Raw genomic sequence first — 27,520 nt, forward strand, 5'->3', positions numbered from 1 at the left:
GATCCTGCCCAAGCATCCTCCCAAAATGAAGTTTTTGATCCTCTGTTAATAGTAACACATGTACCTGCTTTAACTGACTTAGAGAAGGCTTGAATTTGTTTCCATGGACCACCCACTTTATGCACACTCATCTCTTTTGGAAACCACCACTTTTTGTTGCCCTTATATTTCTCCCTAATCATATTTGTCCAAAGAGCGTCCGGCTCATTCCCGTACCTCCAAGTCCATTTGGCCAAAAGAGATACATTAGCTTCTTTTAATCTTCTTATTCCGAGGCCTCCATGGCAAAGAGGCTTCGTAATCTTGTGCTAAGAAACCCAATGAAGCTTCCTTTTAGAATTAGAATCACCCCATAAAAAATCTCTGAAGATTTTTTCGATCTTTTAGATTTTTTCGATCTTTTTCGCTACCTTGCCGGGAATTAAGAAGATAGAAAGCAAGTAAAGCGGCATAGCTGAAAGAATAGAGTTTATGAGGACGATTCTACCGCTTTTGGAAAGAAATCTCCGCTTCCAAGGAGCAAGCTTCTTCGCAATTCGTTCAATAATAGGATTCCAGAATGATAAAGTCTTCGGGGACTGACCCAAAGGCATGCCAAGGTAAGAAAGGGGCAAAGAACCAATCGAGAAGCCTAACTTATCCGCTGCCTGGAGAGTGATATGCTCTTCGATACCAATGCCAATCAGCTGACATTTTTGTTTATTGACTTTTAAACCAGTGTATTCTTCGAAAGAATTAAGAACACTGATAAGATGATCGAGTTGCTCCATGTTTGCCTCCATAAAAATAATGGTGTCATCTGCGAATTGTAGATGAGTATATTCTTTCCCTGTATTTGAAACTTTAAATCCTTGAATCTTCTTAGCTAATGAAGCTGAGTGCATAAGCTTTGCAAAAACCTCTCCAACAATGAGAAATAGAAAAGGTGATAAAGGGTCACCTTGGCGAAGCCCTCTAGAGTTTTTGAAGAAGCCTTCTGCCTTGCCATTAATCAAGATTGAAAAGTGAGGAGAAGAGGTCATATTCTTGATCCACCGACACCAACGCCATCCAAAGTTCATACCTTTCATGATCTGCAAAAGAGAATCCCAATTCACACTGTCGAAAGCTTTCTCAATGTCTAATTTAATGATGAATCCTTTTCCTCGGTTTCTAGATTTCGAGTCTATAAGCTCGGTAGCCATAAGAATAGAATCTAGAATTTGGCGATGTTTGGAAAAAGCCCCTTGTTCGGGGGAGATAATAGAGGGTATAACTTCTATCAGACGGTTAGCAAGAGCCTTCGAAAAAATTTTCTGAATACCATTGATGAGGCTTATCGGCCTAAAATCTTTTGCTGCTAAGTCATTAGCTTTCTTCGGAATCAAGGCCAGGAAAGTGCAATTGGACCTCCAATCGAGATAACCCAAAGAATTGAATTCAGCTAACACTAGCAGGAAATCATGCTTGATGATATGCCAAGAGGATTTGAAGAATTCATTAGTATATCCATCTGGTCCAGGAGATTTACCCGAGGGTAAGTGTTGAATAGTTGTTTCTATCTCTTCCACTGAGATTGGAGCTTCCAATCTAGCTTTAGTAATAGCATCTATCTTATTAAAGACCAAGTGGCTTAAATCAACTCTGTTTGTCCTATGCTCTGAGTATAGATTGTGAAAGAAATTAACAAACTCCAAAGAGATTAGAGAGGGATCTGTAATAATACCCGAAGGCGAAGTTAGGGAGCTAATCTGATTTGATCTTCTTTTAGCGGAGGCAATTTTGTGATAAATTTTTGTATTTCTTTCTCCATCTCTTATCCAGTTGGATTTAGAGCGTTGTTGCCATTTGATCTCTCTATCCCTATTAATAATATCAACTTTCTCCTTCATAGATTCTCTGTTAGCTATCTCTGAACTCAAAAGGGGAGCGGATTCTTCCTTCGAGTTTAAATTGTCGATCTCGAGAAGAAGATTTTGAAGGTCAGTAGAGTAGTTGCTGAATTTTTCCTTGCTCCATTGCCTGAGGATAGGTTTTAGGCTTCGCAATTTATTGCAAAATTTGAAGCTAGCTGAACCTTCAAAATTGAATCTATTCCACCAATCTTGGAGCTGCTCATGGAACTGACGGTGCTCAAGCCAAAAATTTTCGAACCTGAATGGTTTAGAACCTGTAGTCATAGCATTATTCTTCCAAATAAGCGGAGAGTGATCAGATTCCGCTCGAGGTAAAACTAGAAGGGAAGCATCTGGGTAACAGTCATCCCACTCTGGCGATGCTAGAAATCGGTCTAAACGAGAGAGAGTAGGAGGAGTTTGACCAGGTATACTCATTTCCGGTATGCTGATAATCAAGAAGAATGTGAGAATCTATGAAGTTGTTAAACCTGCCCATTCTAAGAGATGCGTTTGAAGGAGGATGCTTCTCCGAAGGAAATCGAATTTCATTAAAGTCACCACCAATGATCCAAGGGAGAGACCATTTTGCTCTAATAGAGTATAGCTCAGTCCATAACTTTCTTCTATCTGCATTGATTGTAGGGCCATAGACATTAGTAATCACACATTCTACTCCATTATGTTTAGTCTTACCATGGATGGATATGGAGTATTCTTGAGACATAGTATCAATCAGGCTGAAAGATTCTTTGTTCCAAATTGAAATTAACCCCCCAGAAGCCCCAACAGAAGGTAAGAAGACCCAATCACATTGATTATCCCCCCAAATATTATCGATTAGTCTCTGAGATACTTTCTCTTTCTTGGATTCTTGGATAAAAATCATAGAAACCTGTTCTTGCTGCTTTATTCTATTAATTGATGTTGCTCGCCCTGTTTTTCCAAGACCTCTAACATTCCAGGATAATATGTTGAAAGCCATTACTTAACCATTATGGGGTTCTTCATTATTATTTTGTATCACCTGTTTCCACAGGACTAGAGTAGACTGATGATGGTGGGAATGCATTAACAAATATGTATGAAACCAATTGGCCTTGGTAGGTTGAAAAAAGCTCACACCAAAAAGGTGATATAGTAATGACGAAGAAGGACGTATGCATCATGTTATGGGCGCAATTAATTAAGGGAAATGATAAAGTTACAAAGGATTTTGACAAAAAAGGTTCCCAGCTGATGTGGCGGGTGTGGTTTCAAACTTTGACCAAATCTATGCCGTTGAGAGATGAAAATCACAACCGCCACATCAGCTGGGAACTTTTTTTTGTCAAATTCTTTTGTGATTCTAGCATCTCTCATTAATCGAAGAGAAATGTCGGCGAACATGTTATGAAGGACTTTCTACATTTTGACTTTTTTTTTTTCTATCAACACTTCAATTTCTTCCCACTAGCCCCTCATCAATGTCCCAGCTGGCTGGATATTGAAATACGGCAATGATTATATAGCTCACCAAACGTCTCTATGTTCACAGGTGCCTAATGAAGATATGGCTTGATTGACTGGTGCTATAGCAGCCCCGTTTTTTTGCTCTAGGCACTTCTTTTTCTTCTTCTCTTCTAATTGATCTTATTCTAACTTTCTTTAAAAAGTTTTAAATTTCTTTGTGTTTTCTGGAAGGTATCATTTGTAGTTGGTTCTTTGAAATAGATTAAAGACAGGTTTCAAAAGACCTCAAATTGTTTTTAAAATCAGTCCTAACATCTTTACTTTTTGAGTTAATTCCTATATGGCCCCCTACTTTGTGACCAGCTTTCTTTATGGCCCCCAAATTTCTGTAAATTCAAATATGGCCCCCTATTTTCATGGAAATGTCATAACTACCCTTCCCAATTAATATATTTTCAAAATAAAATTAAAAAACAAAATCCTAAATTCCACCTCACTTCCCTCTCCACCACTCATCTCTCTCCATGTCACCTATCTCTCCAACTCACCTCTCTCTCTCTCCAAGTCAACACTCTCATGAAGGTCGCCGGCCGGAAAACTTTCCGGCCGGCGACCTTCAAACTTAAAAAAAAAAAAAAATATATATATTTTTTTTTCACTCACCTCTCTCTCTCTCTCTCTCTCTCTCCAAGTCAGCACTCACATGAAGGTCGCCGGCCGAAAGAAAAATTTTCCGGCCGACGACCTTCAAACTTAAAAAAAAAAAAAAAAAAAAAAAAAAAAAATTTCACTCATCTCTCTCTCTCTAAAAATTCCGGCGAAGGGGGTTTCCCTTCGCCGGAATATGGTCTGTTGAAGAACAGACCGATTTGGTCTGTTCTTCAACAGATCCGGTCTGTTCTTCAACACTTGAGTTATTAATTCATTGTCTCATAATTGATGTTCTTTAATATAGATTTGGATCTTTAGTCTGTGCAATAGACACGGACAAAACATTCTTGTTGCTATTTAAATGCAACACCCAGTTCTCTCTCTCTCTCTCTCCCACTCTGTCTCTCTCTCTCTAAACAAGCTTCCATGAAAACAACCATGGAAAACCAGGATTGGGTTTTACTTTTCTTGATAATTTTACTTGTTTTCAACACTTGTTTGGGTTTTGAGCAAAATCAAACATCAGCTCTGGGAGACCCAGGTATGAGAAGAGATGAACTGAGAGTAGCTTTTGAAGGTTGGAATTTTTGCAATGAAGTTGGGAAAGAAGCTCCTAACATGGGAAGTCCAAGAGCTGCCGACTGTTTCGATTTATCCGGTAAGCCACAATCACTAGTCATTCAATCTCCCAAAGAAGAAGAAATCTTTTAAAGTTTCCATTGTTTTTGTTTGTCTTTAAACAGGTTCCTCATTGAAGCACAAAGTGACTAAATCTGATAACAAACTTGGAGTTGGAAACCCATTTCCAGGATTGAGTTCAGAAGCTCAAAACAATACAGATCTATATGCAGTAGAGAAGGAATTGTATTTAGGATCATTATGTGAAGTTAAAGACACTCAAAATCCATGGCAATTTTGGATGATAATGCTGAAAAATGGAAACTATGATACAAAATCTGGTTTATGTCCTGAAAATGGGAAGAAAGTAGGTCCTTTTAAACCAGGGAGGTTTCCTTGCTTAATTGCTTTGGTGATGTATGTATGAACCAACCCATTTTGTATCATCAACCTACAAACATTGTGGGAATGAATGAACTAAGAGGGAGTTTTAATGGAACTTATGATTTGGGAACTGATATTAGAAAAGGGATTGATGGGATTTCATTTTTTGAGGTGGTTTGGGAAAAGAAAGTTGGAGTTGGTAGTTGGGTTTTTACTCATAAACTTAAAACAACAAAGAAATATCCATGGTTGATGTTGTATCTTAGAGCTGATGCAACTAAAGGATTCTCAGGTGGTTACCATTATGATACAAGAGGAACTGATATTAGAACAGACCGTCTGTTCTTCAACAGAACAGACCGGATCTGTTGAAGAACAGACCAAATCGGTCTGTTCTTCAACAGACCAGATTCCGGCGAAGGGAAACCCCCTTCGCCGGAATTTTTAGAGAGAGAGAGAGATGAGTGAAAAAAATTTTTTTTTTTTTTTTTTTTTTTTTTAAGTTTGAAGGTCGCCGGCCGGAAAACTTTCCGGCCGGCGACCTTCATGAGAGTGCTGACTTGGAGAGAGAGAGAGGTGAGTTGGAGAGATAGGTGACGTGGAGAGAGATGAGTGGTGGAGAGGGAAGTGAGGTGGAATTTAGGATTTTGTTTTTAATTTTATTTTGAAAATACATTAATTGGGAAGGGTAGTTATGACATTTCCATGAAAATAGGGGGCCATATTTGAATTTACAGAAATTTGGGGGCCATAAAGGAAGCTGGTCACAAAGTAGGGGGCCATATAGGAATTAACTCTTACTTTTTTCTTTAATCTAGAGTTGGAAAGGTTCTCGAAGTTCTTAAACCCTTGAAAAATATTTATCATTAGTATTGGGTTAGTCTAATGGTTTTAGAGTGATTTGTAAGTAGTAATGTAGTTGATAGAAAATGAAAAACCTTTTGTGGTGTGGTGAACGGGGTAGAGGTCGAGTGAATAGCATGGATAGCATGATCAAGAAAGGATTGATTATTCCTAATAGATGCTCTCTTTGTATAATGATGGATTGAGAAACACAAGACCATTTATTTCTCGTATGTCCTTTCCCTAAGCAAGTGTGGAATTCTTTATCACGAGCTATCCTTCTTAGCTCCGCCCAGTCAATTGCTCAAGTCCTTAGAGAATGGAAGCACAAGAAAAACAAAGATATGAAGAGCTTCATCAACCTTTGCATCCTCCCAGCTACTATTTGGGTCATTTGGAGTGTGAGAAATACTAGATTACTTGATGTGGAATCTGATAAAGAGGAAACAATAGAAACCATAGTTGTTAAAATCAAAGGAATGGTATTCCACTGGGCTATCAAACAACCATGGATCAAGAATATAAACTTTAGTGACTACATTTGTAATTGGGATGCTTTATCAAGGCTTTAAGCCTTCCAATGTATTAACTTGTAATATTGTTGAGTTTTCGGTAGCCTTCTCGGCTACCATTACTCGGTCGATTAATGAACTATTTTGCTTCTTCCAAAAAAAAAAAGTGAATAGCATGGATGGTCAGTTTAGGGTGTTTGACAGTCATATTGAAAAATAAGTCCAACAACTTGCGAGTCTCATACTTTGTCTGCATAAGAAAAGTCCATGTGCAACAAGTAAAATGGTCCACAATAGTGAGAAAGGAACGAGAGTTAGGAAAGGACATGACTGGAGCGGTCCCCAAATATCCGCATGAATAAGTTGAAACCGGAAGCTACTAAATCTAACACTATAATTAATAGGAAGTCTTGAATGTTTAGCCATAGGGAAAATATAACAATATTCAGGAGAAGAATCATAAGAAATAAAATCAAAACTATTACAAAGATGTTTTAAACGAGCTAAACTAGGGTGCTCCAAATGACGATGCCAAACATTGGGAGGCTTATTAACTGAAAGGGAAAAACTAGAATGTCCTAGAATGCAAAGATTATCAACCTCATTGGCCCGACCAATCAACTGAGTCGTCAACGAGTCCTGAAAAAACATCCAGAAGAGGAAAAAGTCGTGAGGAAAGATAAGATACTACCTGCTCACAGGTTCGAGGCCGCATGGTCAACATCAGATATACGAGTCGACGACAATATTTTATTTTATTCATCAAGCGATAATGTGGGAGCTGCCTGAGTAGCTGATGAAGCAGCCATGCATTTTGTATTGCTCAAAATAAGTGGGAGGGCGTTTGGAGTCAGAGCCCGAAGAAGCAGCCAGAATCGTAGAATCCTGACAAGTAGATGAAGCAGAAGTAATACGTTGTTGTTGTTGTTGTTCCTCTTGTTTGACTAAGTTATGGAGTCATCTTGAGGGGACCATTTTCGTAATATGGTCATCTTTAGGGGGTCACAATTGAATTACCCTTATATTTATTTTTTTATTTTAATCTTTTTTCGGTAAATTAATTCGTATTCATAGTTGATCTCTCAACAATCATGTATCTTTTCTAACCTTTACTTTGTTTTATGTATGAATCTTGCTTTCTCCAATTTTTTTTTTTTCGAAACCCCCTTTTTGTTTGGCTGATCCACCAAGTGTTGAATCTTTGTTAGTTGTGTTACTGAATCCAAATAGCCTCCATGTTATTGTGAAAATAAAATTATATGTAGAACATTGAACATGCAACTAAGGAGAGAGTTCTCATCTTGTTGATTTTTATTGCAAATAAGTAACAATACAGTAACAGGAACTAGATGACCACTACTAGCTAGTAGTAGGTCCATAAGGAGATCCATCACTTCCTCTTATTCAATTATTAAACATAAGTACAAACACATAGACTATGGTAATTAGGGTTTACAATAATCCCATTACGCTTTCTTTCCTCCATCTCCTTTTAAGAAAGTAGAGAACCATTTCGCAGATAATTTGGGGTGACGAGCGAGGTCATTTTCATAGTCTATAAAAACCAAACCGAATCGTTTGGTGAAACCCTTAGCCCACTCCCAGTTGTCACAGAATGACCAGGTAAAATATCCTTTGACATCCACTCCATCCTCACTGTCCAAAACAAGTTTAAGATTTAATCAAAATGAAACCGAAAACGAGAATTTTAGGCATTTAGTGAAGCCTGCTTAAGTCGGGTGGTAAAACATAACTTCAAAACATTATTGCATGTAATCAAAAAAAAGAAAAATTGAGCATTTTTCTGAACTCACTTGATTGCCTCAGCAACAGCAAGGAGGTAGTCCTGATAGTAATTTAGTCTCTCTCCATCATCAAGTGACTCAGATAGTGGAATCTTCAAATTGTCTTCGCCTATTCCTACAAATCACAACAATGAAGCTCTTAATTTGGGAGTCGTTGAAAACGACGGAGGTACATGACCCGAAAATTATGCCCAAAGCCAAGTGTTGACGCGATGGCCGCATATGCTCATTTTCTAAATCTGGGCATGCCATGTCAGTATTCAGGCCATGGTAGGGCATGGTTTTCCGGTCAAGTATCATTTTCCATATGAAAAATACTTCTACGTACTATCTTGTTCGTACCATTTTCAGTAATGAATACTGATGGATTGTTGTAAGTCTTCTTTAAGTAATTTAGACATTTTCTCATTCCCCATGGTACAACGTAGAGCCATTCAGATGAAGACTGCGATTGATATAAGGATGATAAGTTTAATACGTATCAGAAAAACGAAAATACTAGCGCAACAAGAAAATGTTTAAACATACCGGCTTTCCAATATTTTCACCTTGCGAATTTATTACTGCAACGACCCAATAACATAGTAAGAAGATATAAGAAATAAACGTACGTACTCTATAGATAAAACAATAAAATAGGAGAAGCCGGTTATGACGTACAAACTCTTTCTATTTGTGCTTCTCGATTGTAAAAACTTGAATCAGTGCTTGTTTCTGCATGGACAATATATCTTGCTGTATATTGATTGATACCCACAAAGTCAATTGAGTTCTTTAGCAATTTTTTATCCTTCTCAGTGAATGTTGGAAGACGATCTCCAAATCTATCACGCATAACTTTAGGATAGTCTCCAAAATATAATGGATCAAAGAACCTTCACCAAACCCAAAAGGTAATAATTAAAACAAAATATTAAGATTTCAAAATGTTCGCAATAATATCTAGCACTACATATTTGTATATCAATAAATTATCTATTAGTCGTTCGAGCAATGACAGAGAATTAAGGGACCGAAATTAGGTCAACAAAACTAACCGTCCAATCTGAAACTTGATATATCTTTCTGCAGCATTTATATCCTCTATTTTATTTGAAGCAGGTTCTGCCCATTCGCAGTTTGGTGCTATCCCTATTGCACCACCTTGTTTGGCCTAAACCCAAAATATAAAAATATAACTATGTAAACAATTATGTTAAAGGAAATAATATTATCGGTAAGAGGAGAAAATAACACTAAAAAAATAACTCGAATATTCCACCAAATCAACATATAACACTGCTTAAAGCCATAGAGATTACTTGTTGTGGATACCTTAAATTTTTTGTTGTACACAGAAGCAGCTTCTGCATGAGACAATATAAGGTAGTGTGCAGCCAAATAAGGCTCAGTATCTGCCTTATCACTTTTTCCAGGAGCATGTGTTCCCATTCCGTAGCCTTTTATCGCAGTATTAATTGGCTCGTTAAATGTGATCCAATGCTTTACTCTGTCTCCAAACTTCTCGAAGCAAGTCTCCGCATAAAGTGCAAAATGTGGTCTAAATCAACAAATGTACAAAAATGCAGCTGATTAAGTTTTACTTTAGCTCAAGTTGTCGAAATGTTTGGAAACCTTTGGATTTCTTATACATGAAAACTTACACAATTTTCTCACTTGTCCATCCTCCAAATGATTCTTGTAGAACTTGAGGGAGATCCCAATGATATAATGTTACAACAGGCTCCAACCCTAAACCATGAGCCGATTAGATTATGAATTAGGTTTGGCTTATTGGTATTTTACTTTCTATTCAAGGACAACATTGTAATTTGTACTTTTGGCTCTCTCAATATAAATACAAATACTACCCTATTGATTAGGGTATCTTGACTTCAAAACTTTACATGGTATCAAGAGCCAATCCCTAGAAATCTTCTTCTTCATCACTTGGTTTTCAGTGTATCTTCTTCCTTTTCTCTTCTTCAATGGCCGAACCTATCACTGTTTTTGTTTCCTCTCCTTCTTCTCAAATCCAACCTCAACCTCAATCTCCCTTCCCTGCTCTTTCTAACATTGCCAACCTAGTCTCCATTAGACTAGATAACACCAATTACTTACTCTGGAAAAGCCAACTCCTACCCATCCTCCATTCTCAAGACCTCTTCAAGTTCATCAATGGCTCCTTCCCACCTCCATCTGAATTTTTACCCTCCTCTTCTGGCTCTCCTAATCCACCTGAAAGGAACCCTGAATATGTGTTCTGGTATAGAATAGACCAAATGTTACTTTCATGGCTAAATGCCACTCTAACTGAGCCAATCTTAAGTCAAGTTCTTGGATTAACATCTTCCAAAGAGGTATGGGAGTCACTTGAGAGAAACTTCTCATCCATTAACTCTGCTCGTTTAATGAACCTCAAACTCCAACTTCAAACTCTCAAAAAGGGCTCTCTCTCTGTATCTGATTATCTTCTTCGAATCAAAACAATTTCAGACTCTCTCTCGGCTATAGGGAACTCTGTTGCTGACTCTGAACTTGTTCTTATTGTGCTTTCAGGCCTTGGCCCTGATTATGAAGGATTTGTTACTTCAATCACCACTCGTTTGGTTCCCCCCACTTACTCTGAACTTCATTCCCTGCTTTTAACTCATGAGTTTCGTCTTGAACTCACCAAACCTACTATTCCTCAACCCACTGCCTTTGTAGCTCAATCTCCTCCTTACTCTCAACGTGTTCCTCAATACTCAAATCAAAGAGGTAACAGAGGTCGCCACAGTAGAGGTGGTTATCGTGGTAATAGGAGTTATCACTCAAACAGAGGATCAAACTTTCGAAACAACTCCTCTGTTCTTGGACCTCCACCATCTTCTTCACCTATCATATGTCAATACTGTGGGAAGATGGGTCATACAGCAAGACAGTGCTAGAAACTTCAAAACACCTCTGAGTTAGCTCACTCATTTGCTGCCATGGGCATTGATGCTGCTCCTATTGACCCAAATTGGTACATTGACTCTGGTGCTTCTATGCACATTGCTTCTGATATTGCTTCTACCTCTGCTCGATCTGAAGCTCATGGTCCTGAACAAGTCATGGTGGCAGGTCAGTTAGCCTCTGTTTCTGGTATTACAAACATCTCTTTCCCATCAACTCCAATATCTCTTAAAAATGTTTTAATTGTACCCTCATTTAAAAAGAACCTAATCTCTGTCTCTCATCTTCTTCATGATTTTAACTGCTTTGTCGTATTCCATCGAAATGGTTTCTTTGTTTAGAAAATTCCAACAGGGAGGAGACTCCTAGTAGGAACGATTGATCAAGGTCTCTTTCGCCTATCTCTTTCCAAAGCTTCTCAACCACCAGTGTCACTGCTTGCTTCATCTCCCACCTCAGCTTCTTCTACCACTTCTGACGTGTGGCATTGACGTCTTGCTCATCCTCACCTGAAAATCTTTAATTTTATTGTTAACAACAATGATTTGCAAATTAAAAAGTCTGTAATGAACTTCTCAAATTGCTTAAGTTGTGTTTCAAGTAAACATCATCGTCTTCCTTTTAAATATGTTGTTCATCATTCGTCTGCACCTAATGAGATCATACATTTTGATCTATGGGGGTCCTTCCCCTGAAATTTCTGGTTCAGGACATCGCTATGTTCTGTTATTGATCGATGACTTTACAAGGTTCACTTGGTTATACTTTTTAAAAGCTAAATCAGAGGTCACATTTCATTTTAAAAACTTCAAAGCTTCTGTGGAAAAGCAATTTGGTACAAACATAAAAACGCTTCAATCAGATGGTGGTGGAGAGTATGTTAACTCTGATTTATCCAATTATCTTCTCCAAAATGGTATACAACACCGTCGTTCTTGCCCTCACACTCCACAACAAAATGGAGTTGCAGAGCGTAAGATCAGACATCTAGTAGAAACTTCTCTTTGTCTTCTTCATCAAAGTTCTGTTCCATTAACATATTGGCCAGATGCCTTCCAAACTGCAATATATACTATTAATCGTCTTCCAACTCATGTTCTCAATTACATATCTCCATTCGAAAAGCTGTTTAATCTCAAACCCACTTATGAATTTCTTCGAACCTTCGGCTGTAGGTGTTTTCCACTTTTATCTCCTTATCGAACATCTAAACTTGATGTTAAAACTAAACCCTGCATCTTTCTTGGCTACAGCCCTCTCCACAAAGGTTATAAATGTCTTGATGAGGATTCATCTCGCGTCTATGTTTCTCGTCATGTTCTATTTGATGAGAATCTGTATCCCTTCTCTGTATCTTCTTCTTCCTCCCCAAATTCGAAAAATTTTAAAACCCCTAAAATTTACCCTATTTCGTTAGAATGGACGGTCAGAGATTGGGTCCCTATTCCTTCTAACGGTCATTTAGTTCCTGCTGAGTCAACGCGTCTTTTACACGCGTCGTCATCTCCGCTGCCAAATCAAACTGCCTCTCCAGCTGGTGGTTCACAACCTGACACGAATATCACCCCACTACTCCCTGTCGACAACTCTGCTATGTCATCCTCCAATGACACGGTCCCCTCTAATTCCCTGCCATCTGTGTCCCCCACTACCACTTTAACCTTTCCTTCCTCTAATTCTAATCAGAATACAATTTCGTCTTCTTCTACTTTACCAAATCAGTCCTCTGCAAATGACGACAACACCATTGACCGTCCATCAAACCCTAACTCTTCCTCTATCCACCCAATGATCACAAGATCTCGTGATGGAACCAGAAAACCTAAGATCCTTCTCTCTCAATCAATTTCGTCTTCTCCTTATCATGAACCTTCAACATTTCATCATGCCTCGAAACACTCTCACTGGAGAAAAGCTATGGAGGAAGAAGTATCGGTTCTTGTTAAGAATAGAACTTGGTCCTTAGTTCCACCACCGTCAAATGCAAATATAATAGACTCCAAATGGATTTACAAGGTCAAACAGAAATCAAATGGATCGATTCAACGATACAAGGCTCGATTGGTCGCTAGGGGTTACTCACAACAGTATGGGGTTGATTATGACGAAACCTACAGTCCAGTGGTCCGACCAGCGACGATCAGATCGGTGTTATCTTTAGCAATTACAGGAAATTGGTCAATTCGTCAGCTTGATGTGAAAAATGCGTTTCTCAACGGAAATCTTCATGAGGAGGTATATATGCATCAACCCAAAGGTTTTATTGATAATTCTCGTCCTGATTTTGTTTGTAAGCTTTATATGGCTTGAAGCAAGCCCCTAGGGCTTGGCATTCTAGATTTAGTGGTAGTCTTTTGAAGCTTGGTTTCTCTCAGTCGATTTCTGATCCCTCCATGTTCTATATTAATTCGTCGTCCGATCTCACAATCCTTCTTCTATATGTGGACGACATAATTCTTACTAGTTCGTCCTCTCTCTTATTACAAAAATTAATTAAGAACCTAAAAGAGCAATTCGAGATCTCTGATCTTGGTAACCTAAGTTACTTCTTAGGCATGGAGGCCTCAAGATATAAAGACCACTTACATCTCACTCAACGTAAGTATTCTTTAGATCTCCTAAATCGTTTTGGAATGTTACATTCGAAACCGGTATCTACTCCGGTCATCTCTGGTTCAAAATTATCGAAACTTGATGGAGAACCATTGTCTGACCCTCAACTATTTCGAGGAATGGTGGGAGCACTACAATATTTGACCTTAACTCGACCGGATATTGCTTATGGTGTTAATCAAATTTCGAAGTTTATGAGCAACCCTACATCTGTTCATCTCGTCGCTGCTAAAAGAATTCTCCGGTATATCAAAGGTACTCTCTCTCAAGGTTTAACTTTCCGGCGAGCCACGAGTAATCATCTCATTGGTTACTCAGATGCTGACTGGGCTGGGTCACCCGATGATCGAAGGTCCACGTCTGGTTATGGGGTTTTTCTCGGGCCAAATCTAATTGCTTGGGCCTCCAAGACCCAACCGACTGTCGCCCGGTCCTCCACAGAGGTCGAATATAGGGCTGTGGCCCATACCACCGCGGAAATAATATGGGTTAAAAATTTATTAAGTGAGTTGGGGGTGCTCTTATCAAATACCCCTATTATCTACTGTGACAATCTTAGTACCACTTATCTAACGGTTAATCCGATTCTTCATTCTCGCACAAAACATGCCGCTATAGATTTTCACTTTGTACGAGAACAAGTCAAAAATGGTAATCTACGTGTTCATTTCATCTCCGGTGAAGACCAATTGGCCGACATATTCACCAAAGGGTTATCAACTTCAAAGTTCAACAATCTCATGGTCAAGCTCTCTCTTGCTTCCGGCTGATCGGCTTGAGGGGGGATGTTAGTGTATTTGTACATGATACTTAGTATAATTGTATAGGTTTGGCTTATTGGTATTTTACTTTCTATTCAAGGACAACATTGTAATTTGTACTTTTGGCTCTCTCAATATAAATACAAACACTACCCTATTGATTAGGGTATCTTGACTTCAAAACTTTACAAATCCAAATAGCCTCCATGTTATTGGGAAAAAAAAATACTATAGGTTGAACATTATACATGCAATTAAGGAGAGAGTTCTCATCTTGTTGATTTTTATTGCAAATAAGTAACAATACAGTAACAGGAACTAGATGACCACTACTAGCTAGTAGTAGGTCCATAAGGAGATCACTTCCTCTTATTTAATTATTAAACATAAAAACAAAATACATAGACTATGGTAATTAGGGTTTACAATAATCCCATTACGCTTTCTTTCCTCCATCTCCTTTTAAGAAAGTAGAGAACCATTTCGCAGATAATTTGGGGTGACGAGCGAGGTCATTTTCATAGTCTATAAAAACCAAACCGAACCGTTTGGTGAAACCCTTAGCCCATTCCCAGTTGTCACAGAATGACCAGGTAAAATATCCTTTGACATCCACTCCATCCTCACTGTCCAAAACAAGTTTAAGATTTAATCAAAATGCTGAAACCGAAAACGAGAATTTTAGGCATTTAGTGAAGCCTGTTTAAGTCGGGTGGTAAAACATAACTTCAAAACATTATCGCATGTAATAAAAAAAAAAAAAAAAAATTGAGCATTTTTGTGAACTCACTTGATTGCCTCAGCAACAGCAAGGAGGTAGTCCTGATAGTAATTTAGTCTCTCTCCATCATCAAGTGACTCAGATAGTGGAATCTTCAAATTGTCTTCGCCTATTCCTACAAATCACAACAATGAAGCTCTTAATTTGGGAGTCGTTGAAAACGAAGGAGGTACGTGACCCCAAAATTATGCCCAAAGCCAAGTGTTGACGCGACGGCGGCATATGCTCATTTTCTAAATCTGGGCATGCCATGTCAGTATTCAGGCCATGGTAGGGCATGGTTTTCCGGTCAAGTTTCATTTTCCATAAGAAAAATACTTCTACGTACTATCTTGTTCGTACCATTTTCAGTAATGAATACTGATGGATTGTTGTAAGTCTTCTTTAAGTAATTTAGACATTTTCTCATTCCCCATGGTACGACGTAGAGCCATTCAGATGAAGACTGCGATTGATATAAGGATAAGTTTAATACGTATCAGAAAAACGAAAATACTAGCGCAACAAGAAAATGTTTAAACATACCGGCTTTCCAATATTTTCACCTTGCGAATTTATTACTGCAACAACCCAATAACATAGTAAGAAGATATAAGAAATAAACGTACGTACTCTATAGATAAAACAATAAAACAGGAGAAGCCGGTTATGACGTACAAACTCTTTCTATTTGTGCTTCTCGATTGTAAAAATTTGAATCAGTGCTTGTTTCTGCATGGACAATATATCTTGATGTATATTGATTGATACCCACAAAGTCAATCGAGTTCTTTAGCAATTTTTTATCCTCCTCAGTGAATGTTGGAAGACGATCTCCAAATCTATCACGCATAACTTTAGGATAGTCTCCAAAATATAATGGATCAAAGAACCTTCACCAAACACAAAAGGAAGTAATTAGAATAAAATAATAAGATTTCAAAATGTTCGCAATAATATCTAGCACTACATATTTGTATATCAATAAATTATCTATTAGTCGTTCGAGCAATGACAGAGAATTAAGGGACCGAAATTAGGTCAACAAAACTAACCATCCAATCTGAAACTTGAGATATCTTTCTGCAGCATTTATATCCTCTATTTTATTTGAAGCAGGTTCCGCCCATTCGCAGTTTGGTGCTATCCCTATTGCACCACCTTGTTCGGCCTAAATCCAAAATATAAAAATATAACTATGTAAACAATTATGTTAAAGGAAATAATATTATCGGTAAGAGGAGAAAATAACACTAAAAAAAATAACTCGAATATTCCACCAAATCAACATATAACACTGCTTAAAGCCATAGAGATTACTCGTTGTGGATACCTTAAATCTTTTGTTGTACACAGAAGCAGCTGCTGCATGAGACAATATAAGGTAGTGTGCAGCCAAATAAGGCTCAGTATCTGCCTTATCACTTTTTCCCGGAGCATGTGTTCCCATTCCGTAGCCTTTTATCGCAGTATTAATTGGCTCGTTAAATGTGATCCAATGCTTTACTCTGTCTCCAAACCTCTCGAAGCAAGTCTCCGCATAAAGTGCGAAATGTGGTCTAAATCAACACATGTACAAAAATGCAGATTAAGTCTCCGAATAACAGAGTATTGAATACAAAGTGCGAGAAGGAAGAATCGTTGGAGAATGTCATTGTTTCAGTTAAGAGTCTCATTTACTACTGGGCTTCTTCCCAAAATTGGTTTAAGAACACTTTTAGTCAATTAATTAGAGATTGGGATGTCATATGTAGGCTTTAAGCCTTTTGTAGATGATATCTGTTCTTGGCTTGTTGTCCGCAAGGGCTGGCTAGCTATCTTAGCTTCCACCTTTGCTTTGATTTTCTTAATGAATGATACTATTTTACTTCTTCAAAAAAAAAAAGTCTTACTTTAGCTCAAGTTGTCGAAATGTTTGGAAACCTTTGGATTTCTTATACATGAAAACTTACACAATTTTCTCACTTGTCCATCCTCCAAATGATTCTTGTAGAACTTGAGGGAGATCCCAATGATATAATGTTACAACAGGCTCCAACCCTAAACCATGAGCCGATTAGATTATGAATTATAATAGCAATGTTTAGACCAAAAAGGTTGAAAAATAGTAGAAAATAGTGAAACTAAACACCTCTTTTAATCAGAGCATTAATGAGATCGTTGTAGTAAGCAATTCCCTTATCATTGACAGTTTTTCCGTCTGCAGGCAAACATCAAAGTATATGTCTTAGATTTCTATTATCTAGAGTAAAATCGTTCTTAGAGAAATGAGCTCGAAACAAGAAAAAATATGCTAGGGAACCAAAAAAAACCAGGCACACTTTAGGCAAAAATTTTACGTGGCTTTGATGTGATTCGTGATGCCGATAATTCTGATCAACTGAACCAAAATTACGGCAACCCACGTAAGATTACTGCACAGATTCTGTCTAATTTTTTTGTCCCGTCATTAAAAAAGATGGTATGTACTGAAGCTCTTAATTTGTGTGAATAAATTCATATGCTATACCGGGTACAATACGAGGCCACGATATGGAAAAGCGGTAACCCCCAAATCCCAAATCTGCCATTAGATTGACGTCTTCCTGCATTATATAAGGAAATACAATTTATACAAAACACAAAATTAATTAAAGAATTAATTTACAAACAAAAAGCAACTAAAAATAGGAATGAAAGATAAAATCCTCAAAACAAATACCTGGTAGCGATGATATTGATCAACTGTTATATCTGGATTGCTTCCGTCTAGTATGACTCCTAATACAATTACAGAACAACGATATTACTTCATCTAAATTTTGTTACCAATTGTAATTAAAAATGTCAGCATTTACATATATTGGAAAGTCCACCTGGTACGCGTGCGTAAACATCCCAGATACTGTCACTTCGCCCCCCTTCTTTCACTGCCCCTTCAACCTAGAAAAATGAGCATAGGTATATAGTTTGAAGATGTCCTTATTCTTCGGAATTTATTAGTAAAAAATTAATAATATAATTAATGGACAATTCTAAATGAACCGCCACATCAGCTGGGTAAATTCTTTTGTCAAAATCTTTTGTGATTTTAGCATTTCCCGTGACCGTATATAATCTTTCAGTTAAACAAATTTTAATTATCACCTGTGTGGAAGCAGTAGCAACACCAAAGACCATTGTTGAAGGAAAATCTTTTCTAGCAAGAGTTCTGGATGCCAATATTGGGAGAGACATGTTGGGTGAATATATGGTTAAGTAAGTTGTTGTTTTTTACTTGGAATATATGAGATTGGTTAGTTATTTCAAATATTTTTCTTAAGAGTACTCATGCTTTTATAGTAATAGATTTGAGAGTGTCATTTGATAGAACAACCAACTTCTTCAATGTTTCTCATTAATGGGGCAACCAATCTTGTAACCTTTTACTTTATAAGGGATTTTGCATGTCCATGCAGAAAAGAAAAAGGAAAAAAAAAAAAAGATAGTTCATTTTGCATGTGAATGATCATTAATAAGTTTGTAAACCAGAAATTAGTTAGAGAGAAATTTAAACCAAAGTTTGTTAGTTGGGTAAACCAAAGGGGAACCATTACTTTTATGTTGAGGATGGGTGAAAAAAGAAAGTCAAGGATAAAGCACTTTAAGTTTGCAGAAATTTTTGCATATCAAAATTCAAAAGAAAGAAAAGAGGATAGAGAACAAGAAAATCCAGACATACATCCTATGTGGCTTGTTGTGATTCGTATTTTTGATGATGCTAATTCACTAGGCAATGAATCACGGCAAGCCACATAAGATGTATGTCTAGAGTATGTCTGAATTTTCTTGCTCTCTATCATTTATCCAAAAGAAACATAGATAAAGAAAAATCATCTAGTTGTGACCTCTAATGATTTTATCATTTTGTTATTGTTGGTAGAATTTCAACTAGATATGCATGAAAATATCATGTAGGATTTAAACTATTGTAATGGCAGATGTGCACCTCCTCTAAAATCCAAGAGGTGGTGAGATCGATTTTGTGGGGGTTACAATGAATTATCTCGACTGTTGTAATTTATATTACAGTTTGATGTTAAATTTGTGGTCATCCAACTCAGAACCAATTGGCAATGAGTGGAGATGACCTAAGATGTTATATGTTTGGTTGCTAGATATATACCCTTCAACAAGTCTACATGACCCGCTTCCTGTTATTCTCATTTGAACCGTATGTGAGAGAAACAAGAGTTTCTCTCTCCACATGACTGAACATGTGAGAGGAGAGAGAAACCCTTGTTCCTCTCACATGAGGTTCAAGTGGGAGTCCGTGGAGTCTGGTTGAGTATACTTTTTGATACCCCTTTTTCCTACGTGAGGGTATTCTCAAAAATGAAATTTTTATCAGATGTCTTTTAAAGGCCTCTAATGACTGTGTTTGAAATTTTTGTTTTTTCATATATCACATGATTGGTTGCGCATGTTTTCTTATTTTCATGGCAAAAAGAAAATGAAAATAAAAATGAGTTTAAAAAAAAGGTCATTTTTGCATGTGAACAAATAACCTCCAACTAGAAAAGTGAAATTAGTTAAGAAAGGAAATTATTTAAAAGGGAGAATTTGACATAAGCCCCCACTATTATATGAATATTAGGACTACACCCCCACTTTTTGAAAACTTTTGATATACACCCCCACCTGGACGGAAACCGTCAACTCAGAGTTAAGTTGGGTGTGTGAAACACACGCGCCAACCATGACGATTTTACCCTTTTGTAGATGTTGAAATATTTTGAGCGATTTTGACATACACCCCCACTATTATATGAATTTTTGGACTACACCTCCATTTTTTGAAAAAACAAAAATTTTCAATTTGCCCTCCAACGATCATCTTTTACCTTTTTTCTTATAAACTTATTTATCTTAGACAAGCTAAAAGATCAAAGCGAAAGAACTTATTTATCTTATATGTCAAATAAGATGAATAAGTTCCTCCCATATAAGATAAATAAGTTCTTTCGCTTGATATCCAAAATAGTTCCTCCCATCTTTTCTATAGTTTGGTATCTCAAATAGTTCTTTCGCTTTGACCTTTTAGCTTGTCTAAGATAAATAAATTTATAAGACAAAAGGTAAAAGATGATCGTCGGAGGGCAAATTGAAAAATTTTGTTTTTTTTCAAAAATGGGGGTGTAGTCCAAAAATTCATATAATAGTGGGGGTGTATGTCAAAATCGCTTAAAATATTTCAACAACTACAAAAGGGTAAAATCGTCATGGTTGGCGCGTGTGTTTCGCACACACCCAACTTAACTCCGAGTTGACGGTTTCCGTCCAAGTGGGGGTGTATATCAAAAGTTTTGAAAAAGTGGGGGTGTAGTCCTAATATTCATATAATAGTGGGGGTGTATGTCAAATTCTCCCTATTTAAAATGCACATATTAAGAGCACTACTTTTCCTCTCCCTCAGAGTAAAAGATGAATAAGCACGAGGTACAAAACCAAACAATCTTTCACCTATAATCCGTGTTTCCCTTGTTGTATATAAATTTTACTTTTAACACTTCATGATATACACATGTTTCCCAACATGTCAGCTTGAGCCTAGGATTTTGATCCCAAAGAAAAATGAATGGATATCTAAGTCTTTAACTCAAGATCGATTTGCACTCAGTAGTGACTCGTGAGAATTATATTTTGAGTTAGGGAATAGATGAGATAAGTCGTCAACCATAGATAGCCATTGGGTCATTGGAATAGCTAAAGGGGATCTTTAACTATGGCGCGTATAATCGTTGTTGACGTCACAAAAAACATTTATATGTGAGCACTTGAGTAAATGAAAAATAGTCTAATATTTTGACAAACACATCACTTGTCGCGAGTTTTTATCTTCTAAAGTTATTTCATATAACTGCATTATTAATAAGACTCGTACGATATGTACCAGATATTACCAAGCATCAAAGAACATGAAGAAAAAGAGAAAAATAGTTTTTTCAGACAGTGAAAGCCTGGAAACCAGACGTCCGGCGAAAGGGAGGATCCTCCCCCCCTTCGCCGGATAGTAAGTAGAGAGAGAGGAAGTAGAGAAAGTGAAGAGAAGAAAGGGGAAGAAGTAGAGAGAGGAGAAGAAGAGAGAGGAAGAAGAGGGAAGGAGAAGAAGATAGAGAAAGAAACTTTTTTTTTTTATGTTGGAAGGTCGCCAGAAAATTAATCGGTCGGCGACAACCATTACCAAAGAAGATGATGAGGTGGCGAGAGGGATGAAGTGGAGGAAAAAAGTGATGACATGGAGGAAAGAGGAAGAGATGAGGTGGATTTTTTAATTTTTTTAAATAATTTCATTTTGGCCTTCAAGGTAGTTTTGAAAAAAGTTAATTTTTTTTTTTTTATCTTTGAGGGTCAAATAGAACTGCCGAACACTTATGGATCAAAACGATGAGTTGGTAAAAATTAGGAGCCAAAACGAAATTAAAATATAAAAAGATTATCTTTGAAAGGTTTCAGCTCATGTTTCGAATTTTATTTCGAATTTTAGGAGACATTTTAAAACTTTATCTAATTTTTTGTTGCGTCTACTATAATAATTGGATAAAAAGAAATTAGTTAGAATATAAAGGCGTTGTATACAGATTAAGCTAACCACATTTGAAAACACAAGCATGCTAGCTTATAAAAAACTTAATGGGTTGATCCAAAAGAGTCAAATCCAGTCGATAAGAAAACATATACAGACTTTAGTCTCGTTCTACGGCAAACCCAAAATCATTGTAACGAACTTAATGGTGGTGAAAAAGATCAGATCACCACGATGGTTGTCCTATTTGTCACGAATATAGATAAAGGTAGGTTCATCCTACCTACTATATCTACTTGAGGTTGTATTTGTGAACCTCCGAAAATGTGAAACTAGTAGCCAAAAGAAAAGTATTAACAAATACGTTATCTCACTGGGTAAGATGAGTCCTTACTGTGATAAATGTATATTTCTGTGTTTGATATACGTATTATGATTTGTTTGACATATTTATAGTTATACTATGCAAAATAAGCGGTTACAAAACTTTTTCCCCATACACAAGATCCACATACTTTTTTTTTTTTTTTGTTGAAAGAAGATCCACATACTTTTACCACACCCAAAAAAAATTTCACACATTTTCCACATGAATAAATTTTAGACCTACGTCCCTCTTAGGTTAGAGTTGAGTTTTGAGACTGAGGTGAGGCATGGACAGTTAATTCTTTTATGTGGGCAACTGGGTATTAGGTGGAAAAATATTAACCATTTTAAAGGAGGACAACCAAAAACTTTTCCTAATTTCTCTCTCTATATCTCACTGAGTCGACACCCCTCAATTTGTTCTTTCTTCCTCTCTTCTATCTGTTCTTCACTCCATAATTAGACCAATTTCTATTTTTAAAAATCAAAGTTAACCTAATAGGTTATTGTCTCCTTCTCCCTATTCTCATCTTTTACCCCGAGACCATGAAGGTATTAATTTGTTCTTCATCTACTTTCTCTCTCTAAAAAGGAAGGGAAGAGGAAATGGTGATGGAGGACTGATTCTAGCTAGAGACCTTGAAGTTGCTAAGAAATGGTGATATCCAAATAAAATTTGACGGTGATTGTTAATTCATATTGAGCCTAAAGTAATTAAAGATAAAGCCCAAAAGCCCCAAAAATTAAGACTAAGATCTTGAAGATTTGATCACCTTTGACAAAAGAAACCCTAAAACATGAGTTGTCGGGTAAGAACTGTAAAGCTGAAACTTCATCAAATCTCTTTCAAAACTAAGGAATTTCTTTAGATGATACACATAAGAAACCCTAACTAAAGTAAAAAATTATTAAATCACCATGATAACTTAATTGATCAAGAAAATCGTATCAGATTCTTCCCTAGGAAAAGACGTTTTTTTCTTCGTTTTTCAGGTTTGAAATTTCGACAGGTGATGATAAGAAGGTAACCGTTTGGAGAACTCGGAGGGAGTGGTTGTTTGGAGAAGGTTGTGGCGAAGATTAAAAGACAATGAAATTTCTTTTGCCCCCTTATAAATATGTAATTATTTTTACACCCAAAATTGTTGTCCATATAAGAACTTTGTTTGTTCATATATTGACGACCTTTTAATATTGAATTGAAAAGGTGTTTTTTCTTTAGTCCTAAGAGCATCTTCAATGCAGTCAATCTTAGAAATTCTGAGTGTCACATATGATTTTTAGAATTTTCTTAAAAACTCTCTCAAATGCAACACTCTATTTGGATCTGTAAGATGACGTGTTGAGGGTGGAATAGAGATATCTCAAGACTCCCAAAGTACAGAAGAAGTCAAGAAATTAGGCACTTTGAAGTCAAAATTTATTCAACTTTACCAGAGTAAAAGTGATTTACAAATTTATTTGACTTCAAAGTGCCTACTTTCTTGACTTCTTCTGTATTTTGGGAGTCCGAGTAGCATTATCATATCTCTAATTGTCCAACTCATCAATACTTGATTTTCAACCAATAGAAATCGGGTTTCCTATATTTTCTAAATAATTAGTAATTATTTATTTACAAAAATAACTGTGTCACATAAATAAACAAGATAAGTTTAGAATTTAAATTTTGGGTTTCTAGTCCAAAAATCTACCCCTAACACACATTTAGTCCACCCTAATATTAATATAGGATTTTAAGCCAAAATAATAATTATAATGGATATTTAGTCCAACTTAATTAAAGTATGTTTATATGTCAAGGTTACAGTGTTTTTCTGTTTATCAATTCTTGTTTTGTTTCATAAATTACCTATTATTTATTGTTAAAGTTTCATACTTTATTTCATTTTTTCATACTTTATATGTGTCATACATAACACATTATGTATCAACAATGTTTCTTCAAAACGGAAAAGGACTAAAAACCCATTTTCTGAGAAAATTGGACCTTAAACCCTTTTTGAACTTTATTTTAGACTTAAAACCCATGGACCCTTTAGAATTTTACATTGGAGACACAAAAATCGAAGATCTTCATTTTCGACACCTAGAAGAAAAAAATTCCATTGAAACTTGACACATAAGATAAATAGAGATTTTTTAACAAAATCTCTAAAAATCGTAAGTGGTACTCGAAACGTTAGAGTTTGAGCGTCCCATTAGATTAGAGATGCTCGGAGCCACTCTTGGGTTAGAATTGCTCACCAAGATTTTGGGCCTGTTGGACGAAAAAAAAAAAAAAAAGTTTCCCACCTCCCCCCAACCTGAGTCCCTGAGCATCAGGTAACTCTCGGTTTCTAGTGTTCTACCAAGACATCCAGTTTAATGGCGGCAAAAACCCTAACCAGAGCCAAACTCATTTTCAAACTAAACATCATCAATTCCATACAAATCCGATTCAAAACAACTTCAGTTCAAGTCATTTCATCAAGACCCAGAGATCCCACATTTGAAAAGCTAATGAAGAACTACAAAAACTACTTAAAAGTTGTTTCCATTCAAGATCTCATCCTTGCTGATCCAACCAACTCATCAATTTCTCTTGAATTTCTATCTAAACTCAGTCAAAGACTTCATCTCAATCATGGTGCTTCCTCTTTCCTTCGCAAATACCCTCACATTTTTTCCCTTTTCTATAACCGCTCGAAGTCTCAACCTTTCTGCAAATTGACTGAATCTGCTCTTCAAATTTCACGACAAGAAGGATTAGCGATTGAATCTTCAAAACCCATTGTTATTGATCGGTTAGTTAAGCTTCTCTCTATATCTTTATCGAATTCTTTACCTCTTAGGGCTATTTTTAAGGTATGGAAAGAACTTGGATTGCCAGATGATTTTGAGGATTCTATAATTTCTCAAAACCCTAATTTATTTGAACTTTCTGCTTCCCCATATGAATCCAATACTCATATCCTTAAATTGGTAGAAGGAAATCCCGACCCTAGTTTTGTTACTGCTGTTGAGAATTGGAGAAAATGTGTATTATCATCTGTTGAAGGAAATTCGAGTGTTGATGAATCAGAATTGAAATTTTCATTCAAACAAGGGTTTCCACCTGGGATGAAACTGACTAAGAATTTTAGAGTGAAACTTAAGGAATGGCAGATGTTGAAGTATTTAGGACCTTATGATCAGATAGAAGAAAAAAGGAAATCGAAAGCGGGTGTGAAAGCATCAGAGAAGCGAGCAGTGGGGATTGTTCATGAATTCTTGAGTTTGACAGTGGAAAAGATGGTAGAGGTGGAAAAAATTAGTCATTTTAGGAAATGGTTTGGGATTGATTTGAATATTAGGGATTTGTTTATAGATCACCCTGGCATGTTTTATTTGTCAACCAAGGGAAAAAGACACACGGTTTTTCTTAGAGAAGCTTATGAAAGGGGTTGTTTGATTGATCCAAATCCGGTTTATAATGCAAGAAGGAAGCTCCTTGAACTTGTTATGATGGGACAACGAGGTTTGCTTTTAAGTGATTCAGGGAGGAACAATGTAAGAGTGAGAGACGAGGTTGAGTTGCACGAAGAGAATACAGATTGAAACTTTTGAATTTTCGGTTGGATGGCAAAGAGATGGATATTCCTTTATTAAAAAGGGAAGTAAGAGGATGAATTTTGAAATGGAGATGAGAATGGTAATGTAATTTTGGAATGAGATTAGGAACCAAAGTTTCTCTTCGTAACACAGGTTGAGGTAGTGCAAGGATGGATCAAATGGCTCCGCTAGAATAGTTTTAGGTGGTTTTTGTGTTTTCAACCATCTAAACTACCGAATGTTGGAACCTTATCGACTTGATTAGTTTCATCTATACCATTTGGTTCTTCTCTTAAATTGATCTCAACCTAGCGTGTTATGGAGTTCTTTTCAACTATTTACATGGCTTATGATGGATGTCGAAAATTTTATTAGTATAGTTGAAGAGAAATGATTCTTCAAGGTACTTGATGATTGTCCTTCACTGTTTTTGTTTAATATAGGAATTTTTTATTGCATCAATCATTCAATTCAGGCCTTGTTAAGATCATTAACTATTATTAATGTACTAGACAACTTTGCCTGCATCCCTTGCAAGGGTTATGCCTAGTTAAATAGACAAGGAGAAGGTCATTCCTTCATTCACATTATGGTGCTTTTCTAATTTCTTTTGCATGAAGGCAGATCTGCTGATTGATAATAGTTTAGTGTAATGATAACTTAATTGAATAATGAAGTATATTTTGTTTTCAGGTTGGAATATCTGATTCTCAATGACTCATAATGCTTGTACCGTAATTCTATGTTTTTCGTGGCGTGAGGTGAGGGGACAGACCCTTGTCACAAAACGGCGGCAGCAACGATAGGAAGCGAGTTTGAAGAAGAACAACAATAAAACAGTGATAAAGAAGAAAAAGAAACGAACAGTCAACAAGAAGAGGAAAAACTGGTTCAAGAAGAATAAGAAGAACAAAACTACGATGAAGAAGAAGAAGAATCTGTTGTTGTAAAGTGCCACACGTTCCCGTCTCTAGGCAACAAGTAAGGCTTCTTCAACCAAAATCTGCTCCATTCTCTCTCTTCCACAAATCCGAAACCACTTGCTCGCCGGAAAACCACCGTCGTCTTTGCAACCATAGCTTAGCCACTATGTTCCTTCATCCTCCATATTCGGTTTATTTGTCTTCTTCGAAGTATTTAGTAATGTTTGGTTTCATGAAAAATGGTTATAATGCTTTTCATGGGGTTGAAATTTTTTTGGTGTTCTAGTAGAGTTTTACTATAGATCTTGTATTCTAAAGGAGTTTTACTATAAATGCTTAAGTTATAACTTCATCTTCATATGTTTTGTTTGAGAAAGAAACATTCAAGTTCATAAATTAAAGGGTTGATGAAGTTATAACAGATTTCATTTGGTTATTTTGAAAAAGAAAAAAAGGTAAATTAGTATGATCTTTATTTTTCGTTTCTCTCTTAAAATTTCTGTTTTCAAGCGGGAAGGTGAAAGTTCTGTGCATTCAATCTCTCCATATGCATTTCTGAATTTGCTGTGTGCAGGATAAGGAAAATAGAACATTACAACGTATATATTGTAAAGAATTTCATTACATAGTCTACATTTTTGAAAACATTTTGAAAATTGTATGTAAAATGCAAGTCTTAGTTGTAGTCATCTTACTATTTTTTGTTTTCGACGTCATGTCTTCGATCGTTGCATGTGACATTCTGTCAACTTCTATATTCACGCCACCAGCATAGCCTACTCTCTGTACACCAAGGCACCAGGGAAGTAAATGTGAAAGAGTTCTATCCCCTAAGCTCAGAATTGGGAGGTTGACACGAGCGTCCTAGGCACCTCAATCTTTGATTTTGCTCTAAAAACAACATGTCAGCCCTGGTCATAGCTCT

General features: G+C 36.6%; 3 protein-coding genes and 1 pseudogene across 4 annotated transcripts; 2 read left to right on the plus strand and 2 right to left on the minus strand.

The window, feature by feature from the left end:
• The first annotated feature begins 4,354 nt into the window (after positions 1-4,354).
• LOC147542085 (uncharacterized) lies at positions 4,355-5,351 on the plus strand (annotated as a pseudogene). The gene is made up of 2 exons (XR_015223110.1): positions 4,355-4,635; positions 4,721-5,351. The product of XR_015223110.1 is annotated as an uncharacterized LOC147542085 (transcript).
• Positions 5,352-7,610: 2,259 nt separating this feature from the next.
• LOC147542086 (beta-glucosidase 4-like) lies at positions 7,611-9,901 on the minus strand. Its single transcript, XM_086633128.1, has 8 exons — positions 9,783-9,901; positions 9,454-9,679; positions 9,177-9,292; positions 8,800-9,014; positions 8,668-8,702; positions 8,482-8,584; positions 8,149-8,254; positions 7,611-7,990 (listed from the first exon to the last, which is right to left on the minus strand). Exons 2-8 carry the CDS (start codon positions 9,568-9,570, stop codon positions 7,801-7,803), a joined length of 882 nt encoding a protein of 293 aa, XP_086489254.1. The 5' UTR covers positions 9,571-9,679; positions 9,783-9,901; the 3' UTR covers positions 7,611-7,800.
• Positions 9,902-14,678: 4,777 nt separating this feature from the next.
• Positions 14,679-18,570, minus strand: LOC147542087 (beta-glucosidase 4-like). The gene is made up of 13 exons (XM_086633129.1): positions 18,316-18,570; positions 18,045-18,111; positions 17,891-17,949; positions 17,699-17,774; positions 17,321-17,389; positions 17,142-17,229; positions 16,523-16,748; positions 16,245-16,360; positions 15,868-16,082; positions 15,736-15,770; positions 15,553-15,655; positions 15,220-15,325; positions 14,679-15,055 (listed from the first exon to the last, which is right to left on the minus strand). Exons 1-13 carry the CDS (start codon positions 18,403-18,405, stop codon positions 14,866-14,868), a joined length of 1,440 nt encoding a protein of 479 aa, XP_086489255.1. The 5' UTR covers positions 18,406-18,570; the 3' UTR covers positions 14,679-14,865.
• A 5,732-nt stretch (positions 18,571-24,302) lies between these two features.
• On the plus strand, positions 24,303-26,953 carry LOC147542088 (Ubiquitin carboxyl-terminal hydrolase family protein). Its single transcript, XM_086633130.1, has 2 exons — positions 24,303-26,075; positions 26,366-26,953. The coding sequence occupies exon 1, from the start codon at positions 24,467-24,469 to the stop codon at positions 25,676-25,678; it is 1,212 nt and encodes a 403-aa protein (XP_086489256.1). The 5' UTR covers positions 24,303-24,466; the 3' UTR covers positions 25,679-26,075; positions 26,366-26,953.
• The last annotated feature ends 567 nt before the right edge of the window (positions 26,954-27,520 follow it).

Source organism: Eschscholzia californica, unplaced genomic scaffold (assembly GCF_041429995.1).
Source record: "Eschscholzia californica isolate CP2 unplaced genomic scaffold, dmEscCali1.0.p SCAF_4, whole genome shotgun sequence".
Classification (NCBI taxonomy): domain Eukaryota; kingdom Viridiplantae; phylum Streptophyta; class Magnoliopsida; order Ranunculales; family Papaveraceae; genus Eschscholzia; species Eschscholzia californica.

What these genes read in the sequence shown, in the direction of transcription:
- LOC147542088 (XM_086633130.1), top strand. Translation starts at nt 24,467, where the DNA reads ATGGCGGCAAAAACCCTAACCAGAGCCAAACTCATTTTCAAACTAAAC.
- LOC147542087 (XM_086633129.1), bottom strand. Translation starts at nt 18,405, where the DNA reads ATGTCTCTCCCAATATTGGCATCCAGAACTCTTGCTAGAAAAGATTTT. An exon ending in GTGAAAATATTGGAAAGCCG is followed by an intron (nt 15,656 to 15,735) that starts GTATGTTTAAAC and finishes TATCAATCGCAG; the next exon opens with TCTTCATCTGAATGGCTCTA. An exon ending in AGTATTCATTACTGAAAATG is followed by an intron (nt 15,326 to 15,552) that starts GTACGAACAAGA and finishes TGTGATTTGTAG; the next exon opens with GAATAGGCGAAGACAATTTG.
- LOC147542086 (XM_086633128.1), bottom strand. Translation starts at nt 9,570, where the DNA reads ATGGGAACACATGCTCCTGGAAAAAGTGATAAGGCAGATACTGAGCCT. An exon ending in TGTACAACAAAAAATTTAAG is followed by an intron (nt 9,293 to 9,453) that starts GTATCCACAACA and finishes TTTTGGGTTTAG; the next exon opens with GCCAAACAAGGTGGTGCAAT. An exon ending in ATCAAGTTTCAGATTGGACG is followed by an intron (nt 9,015 to 9,176) that starts GTTAGTTTTGTT and finishes GGTTTGGTGAAG; the next exon opens with GTTCTTTGATCCATTATATT.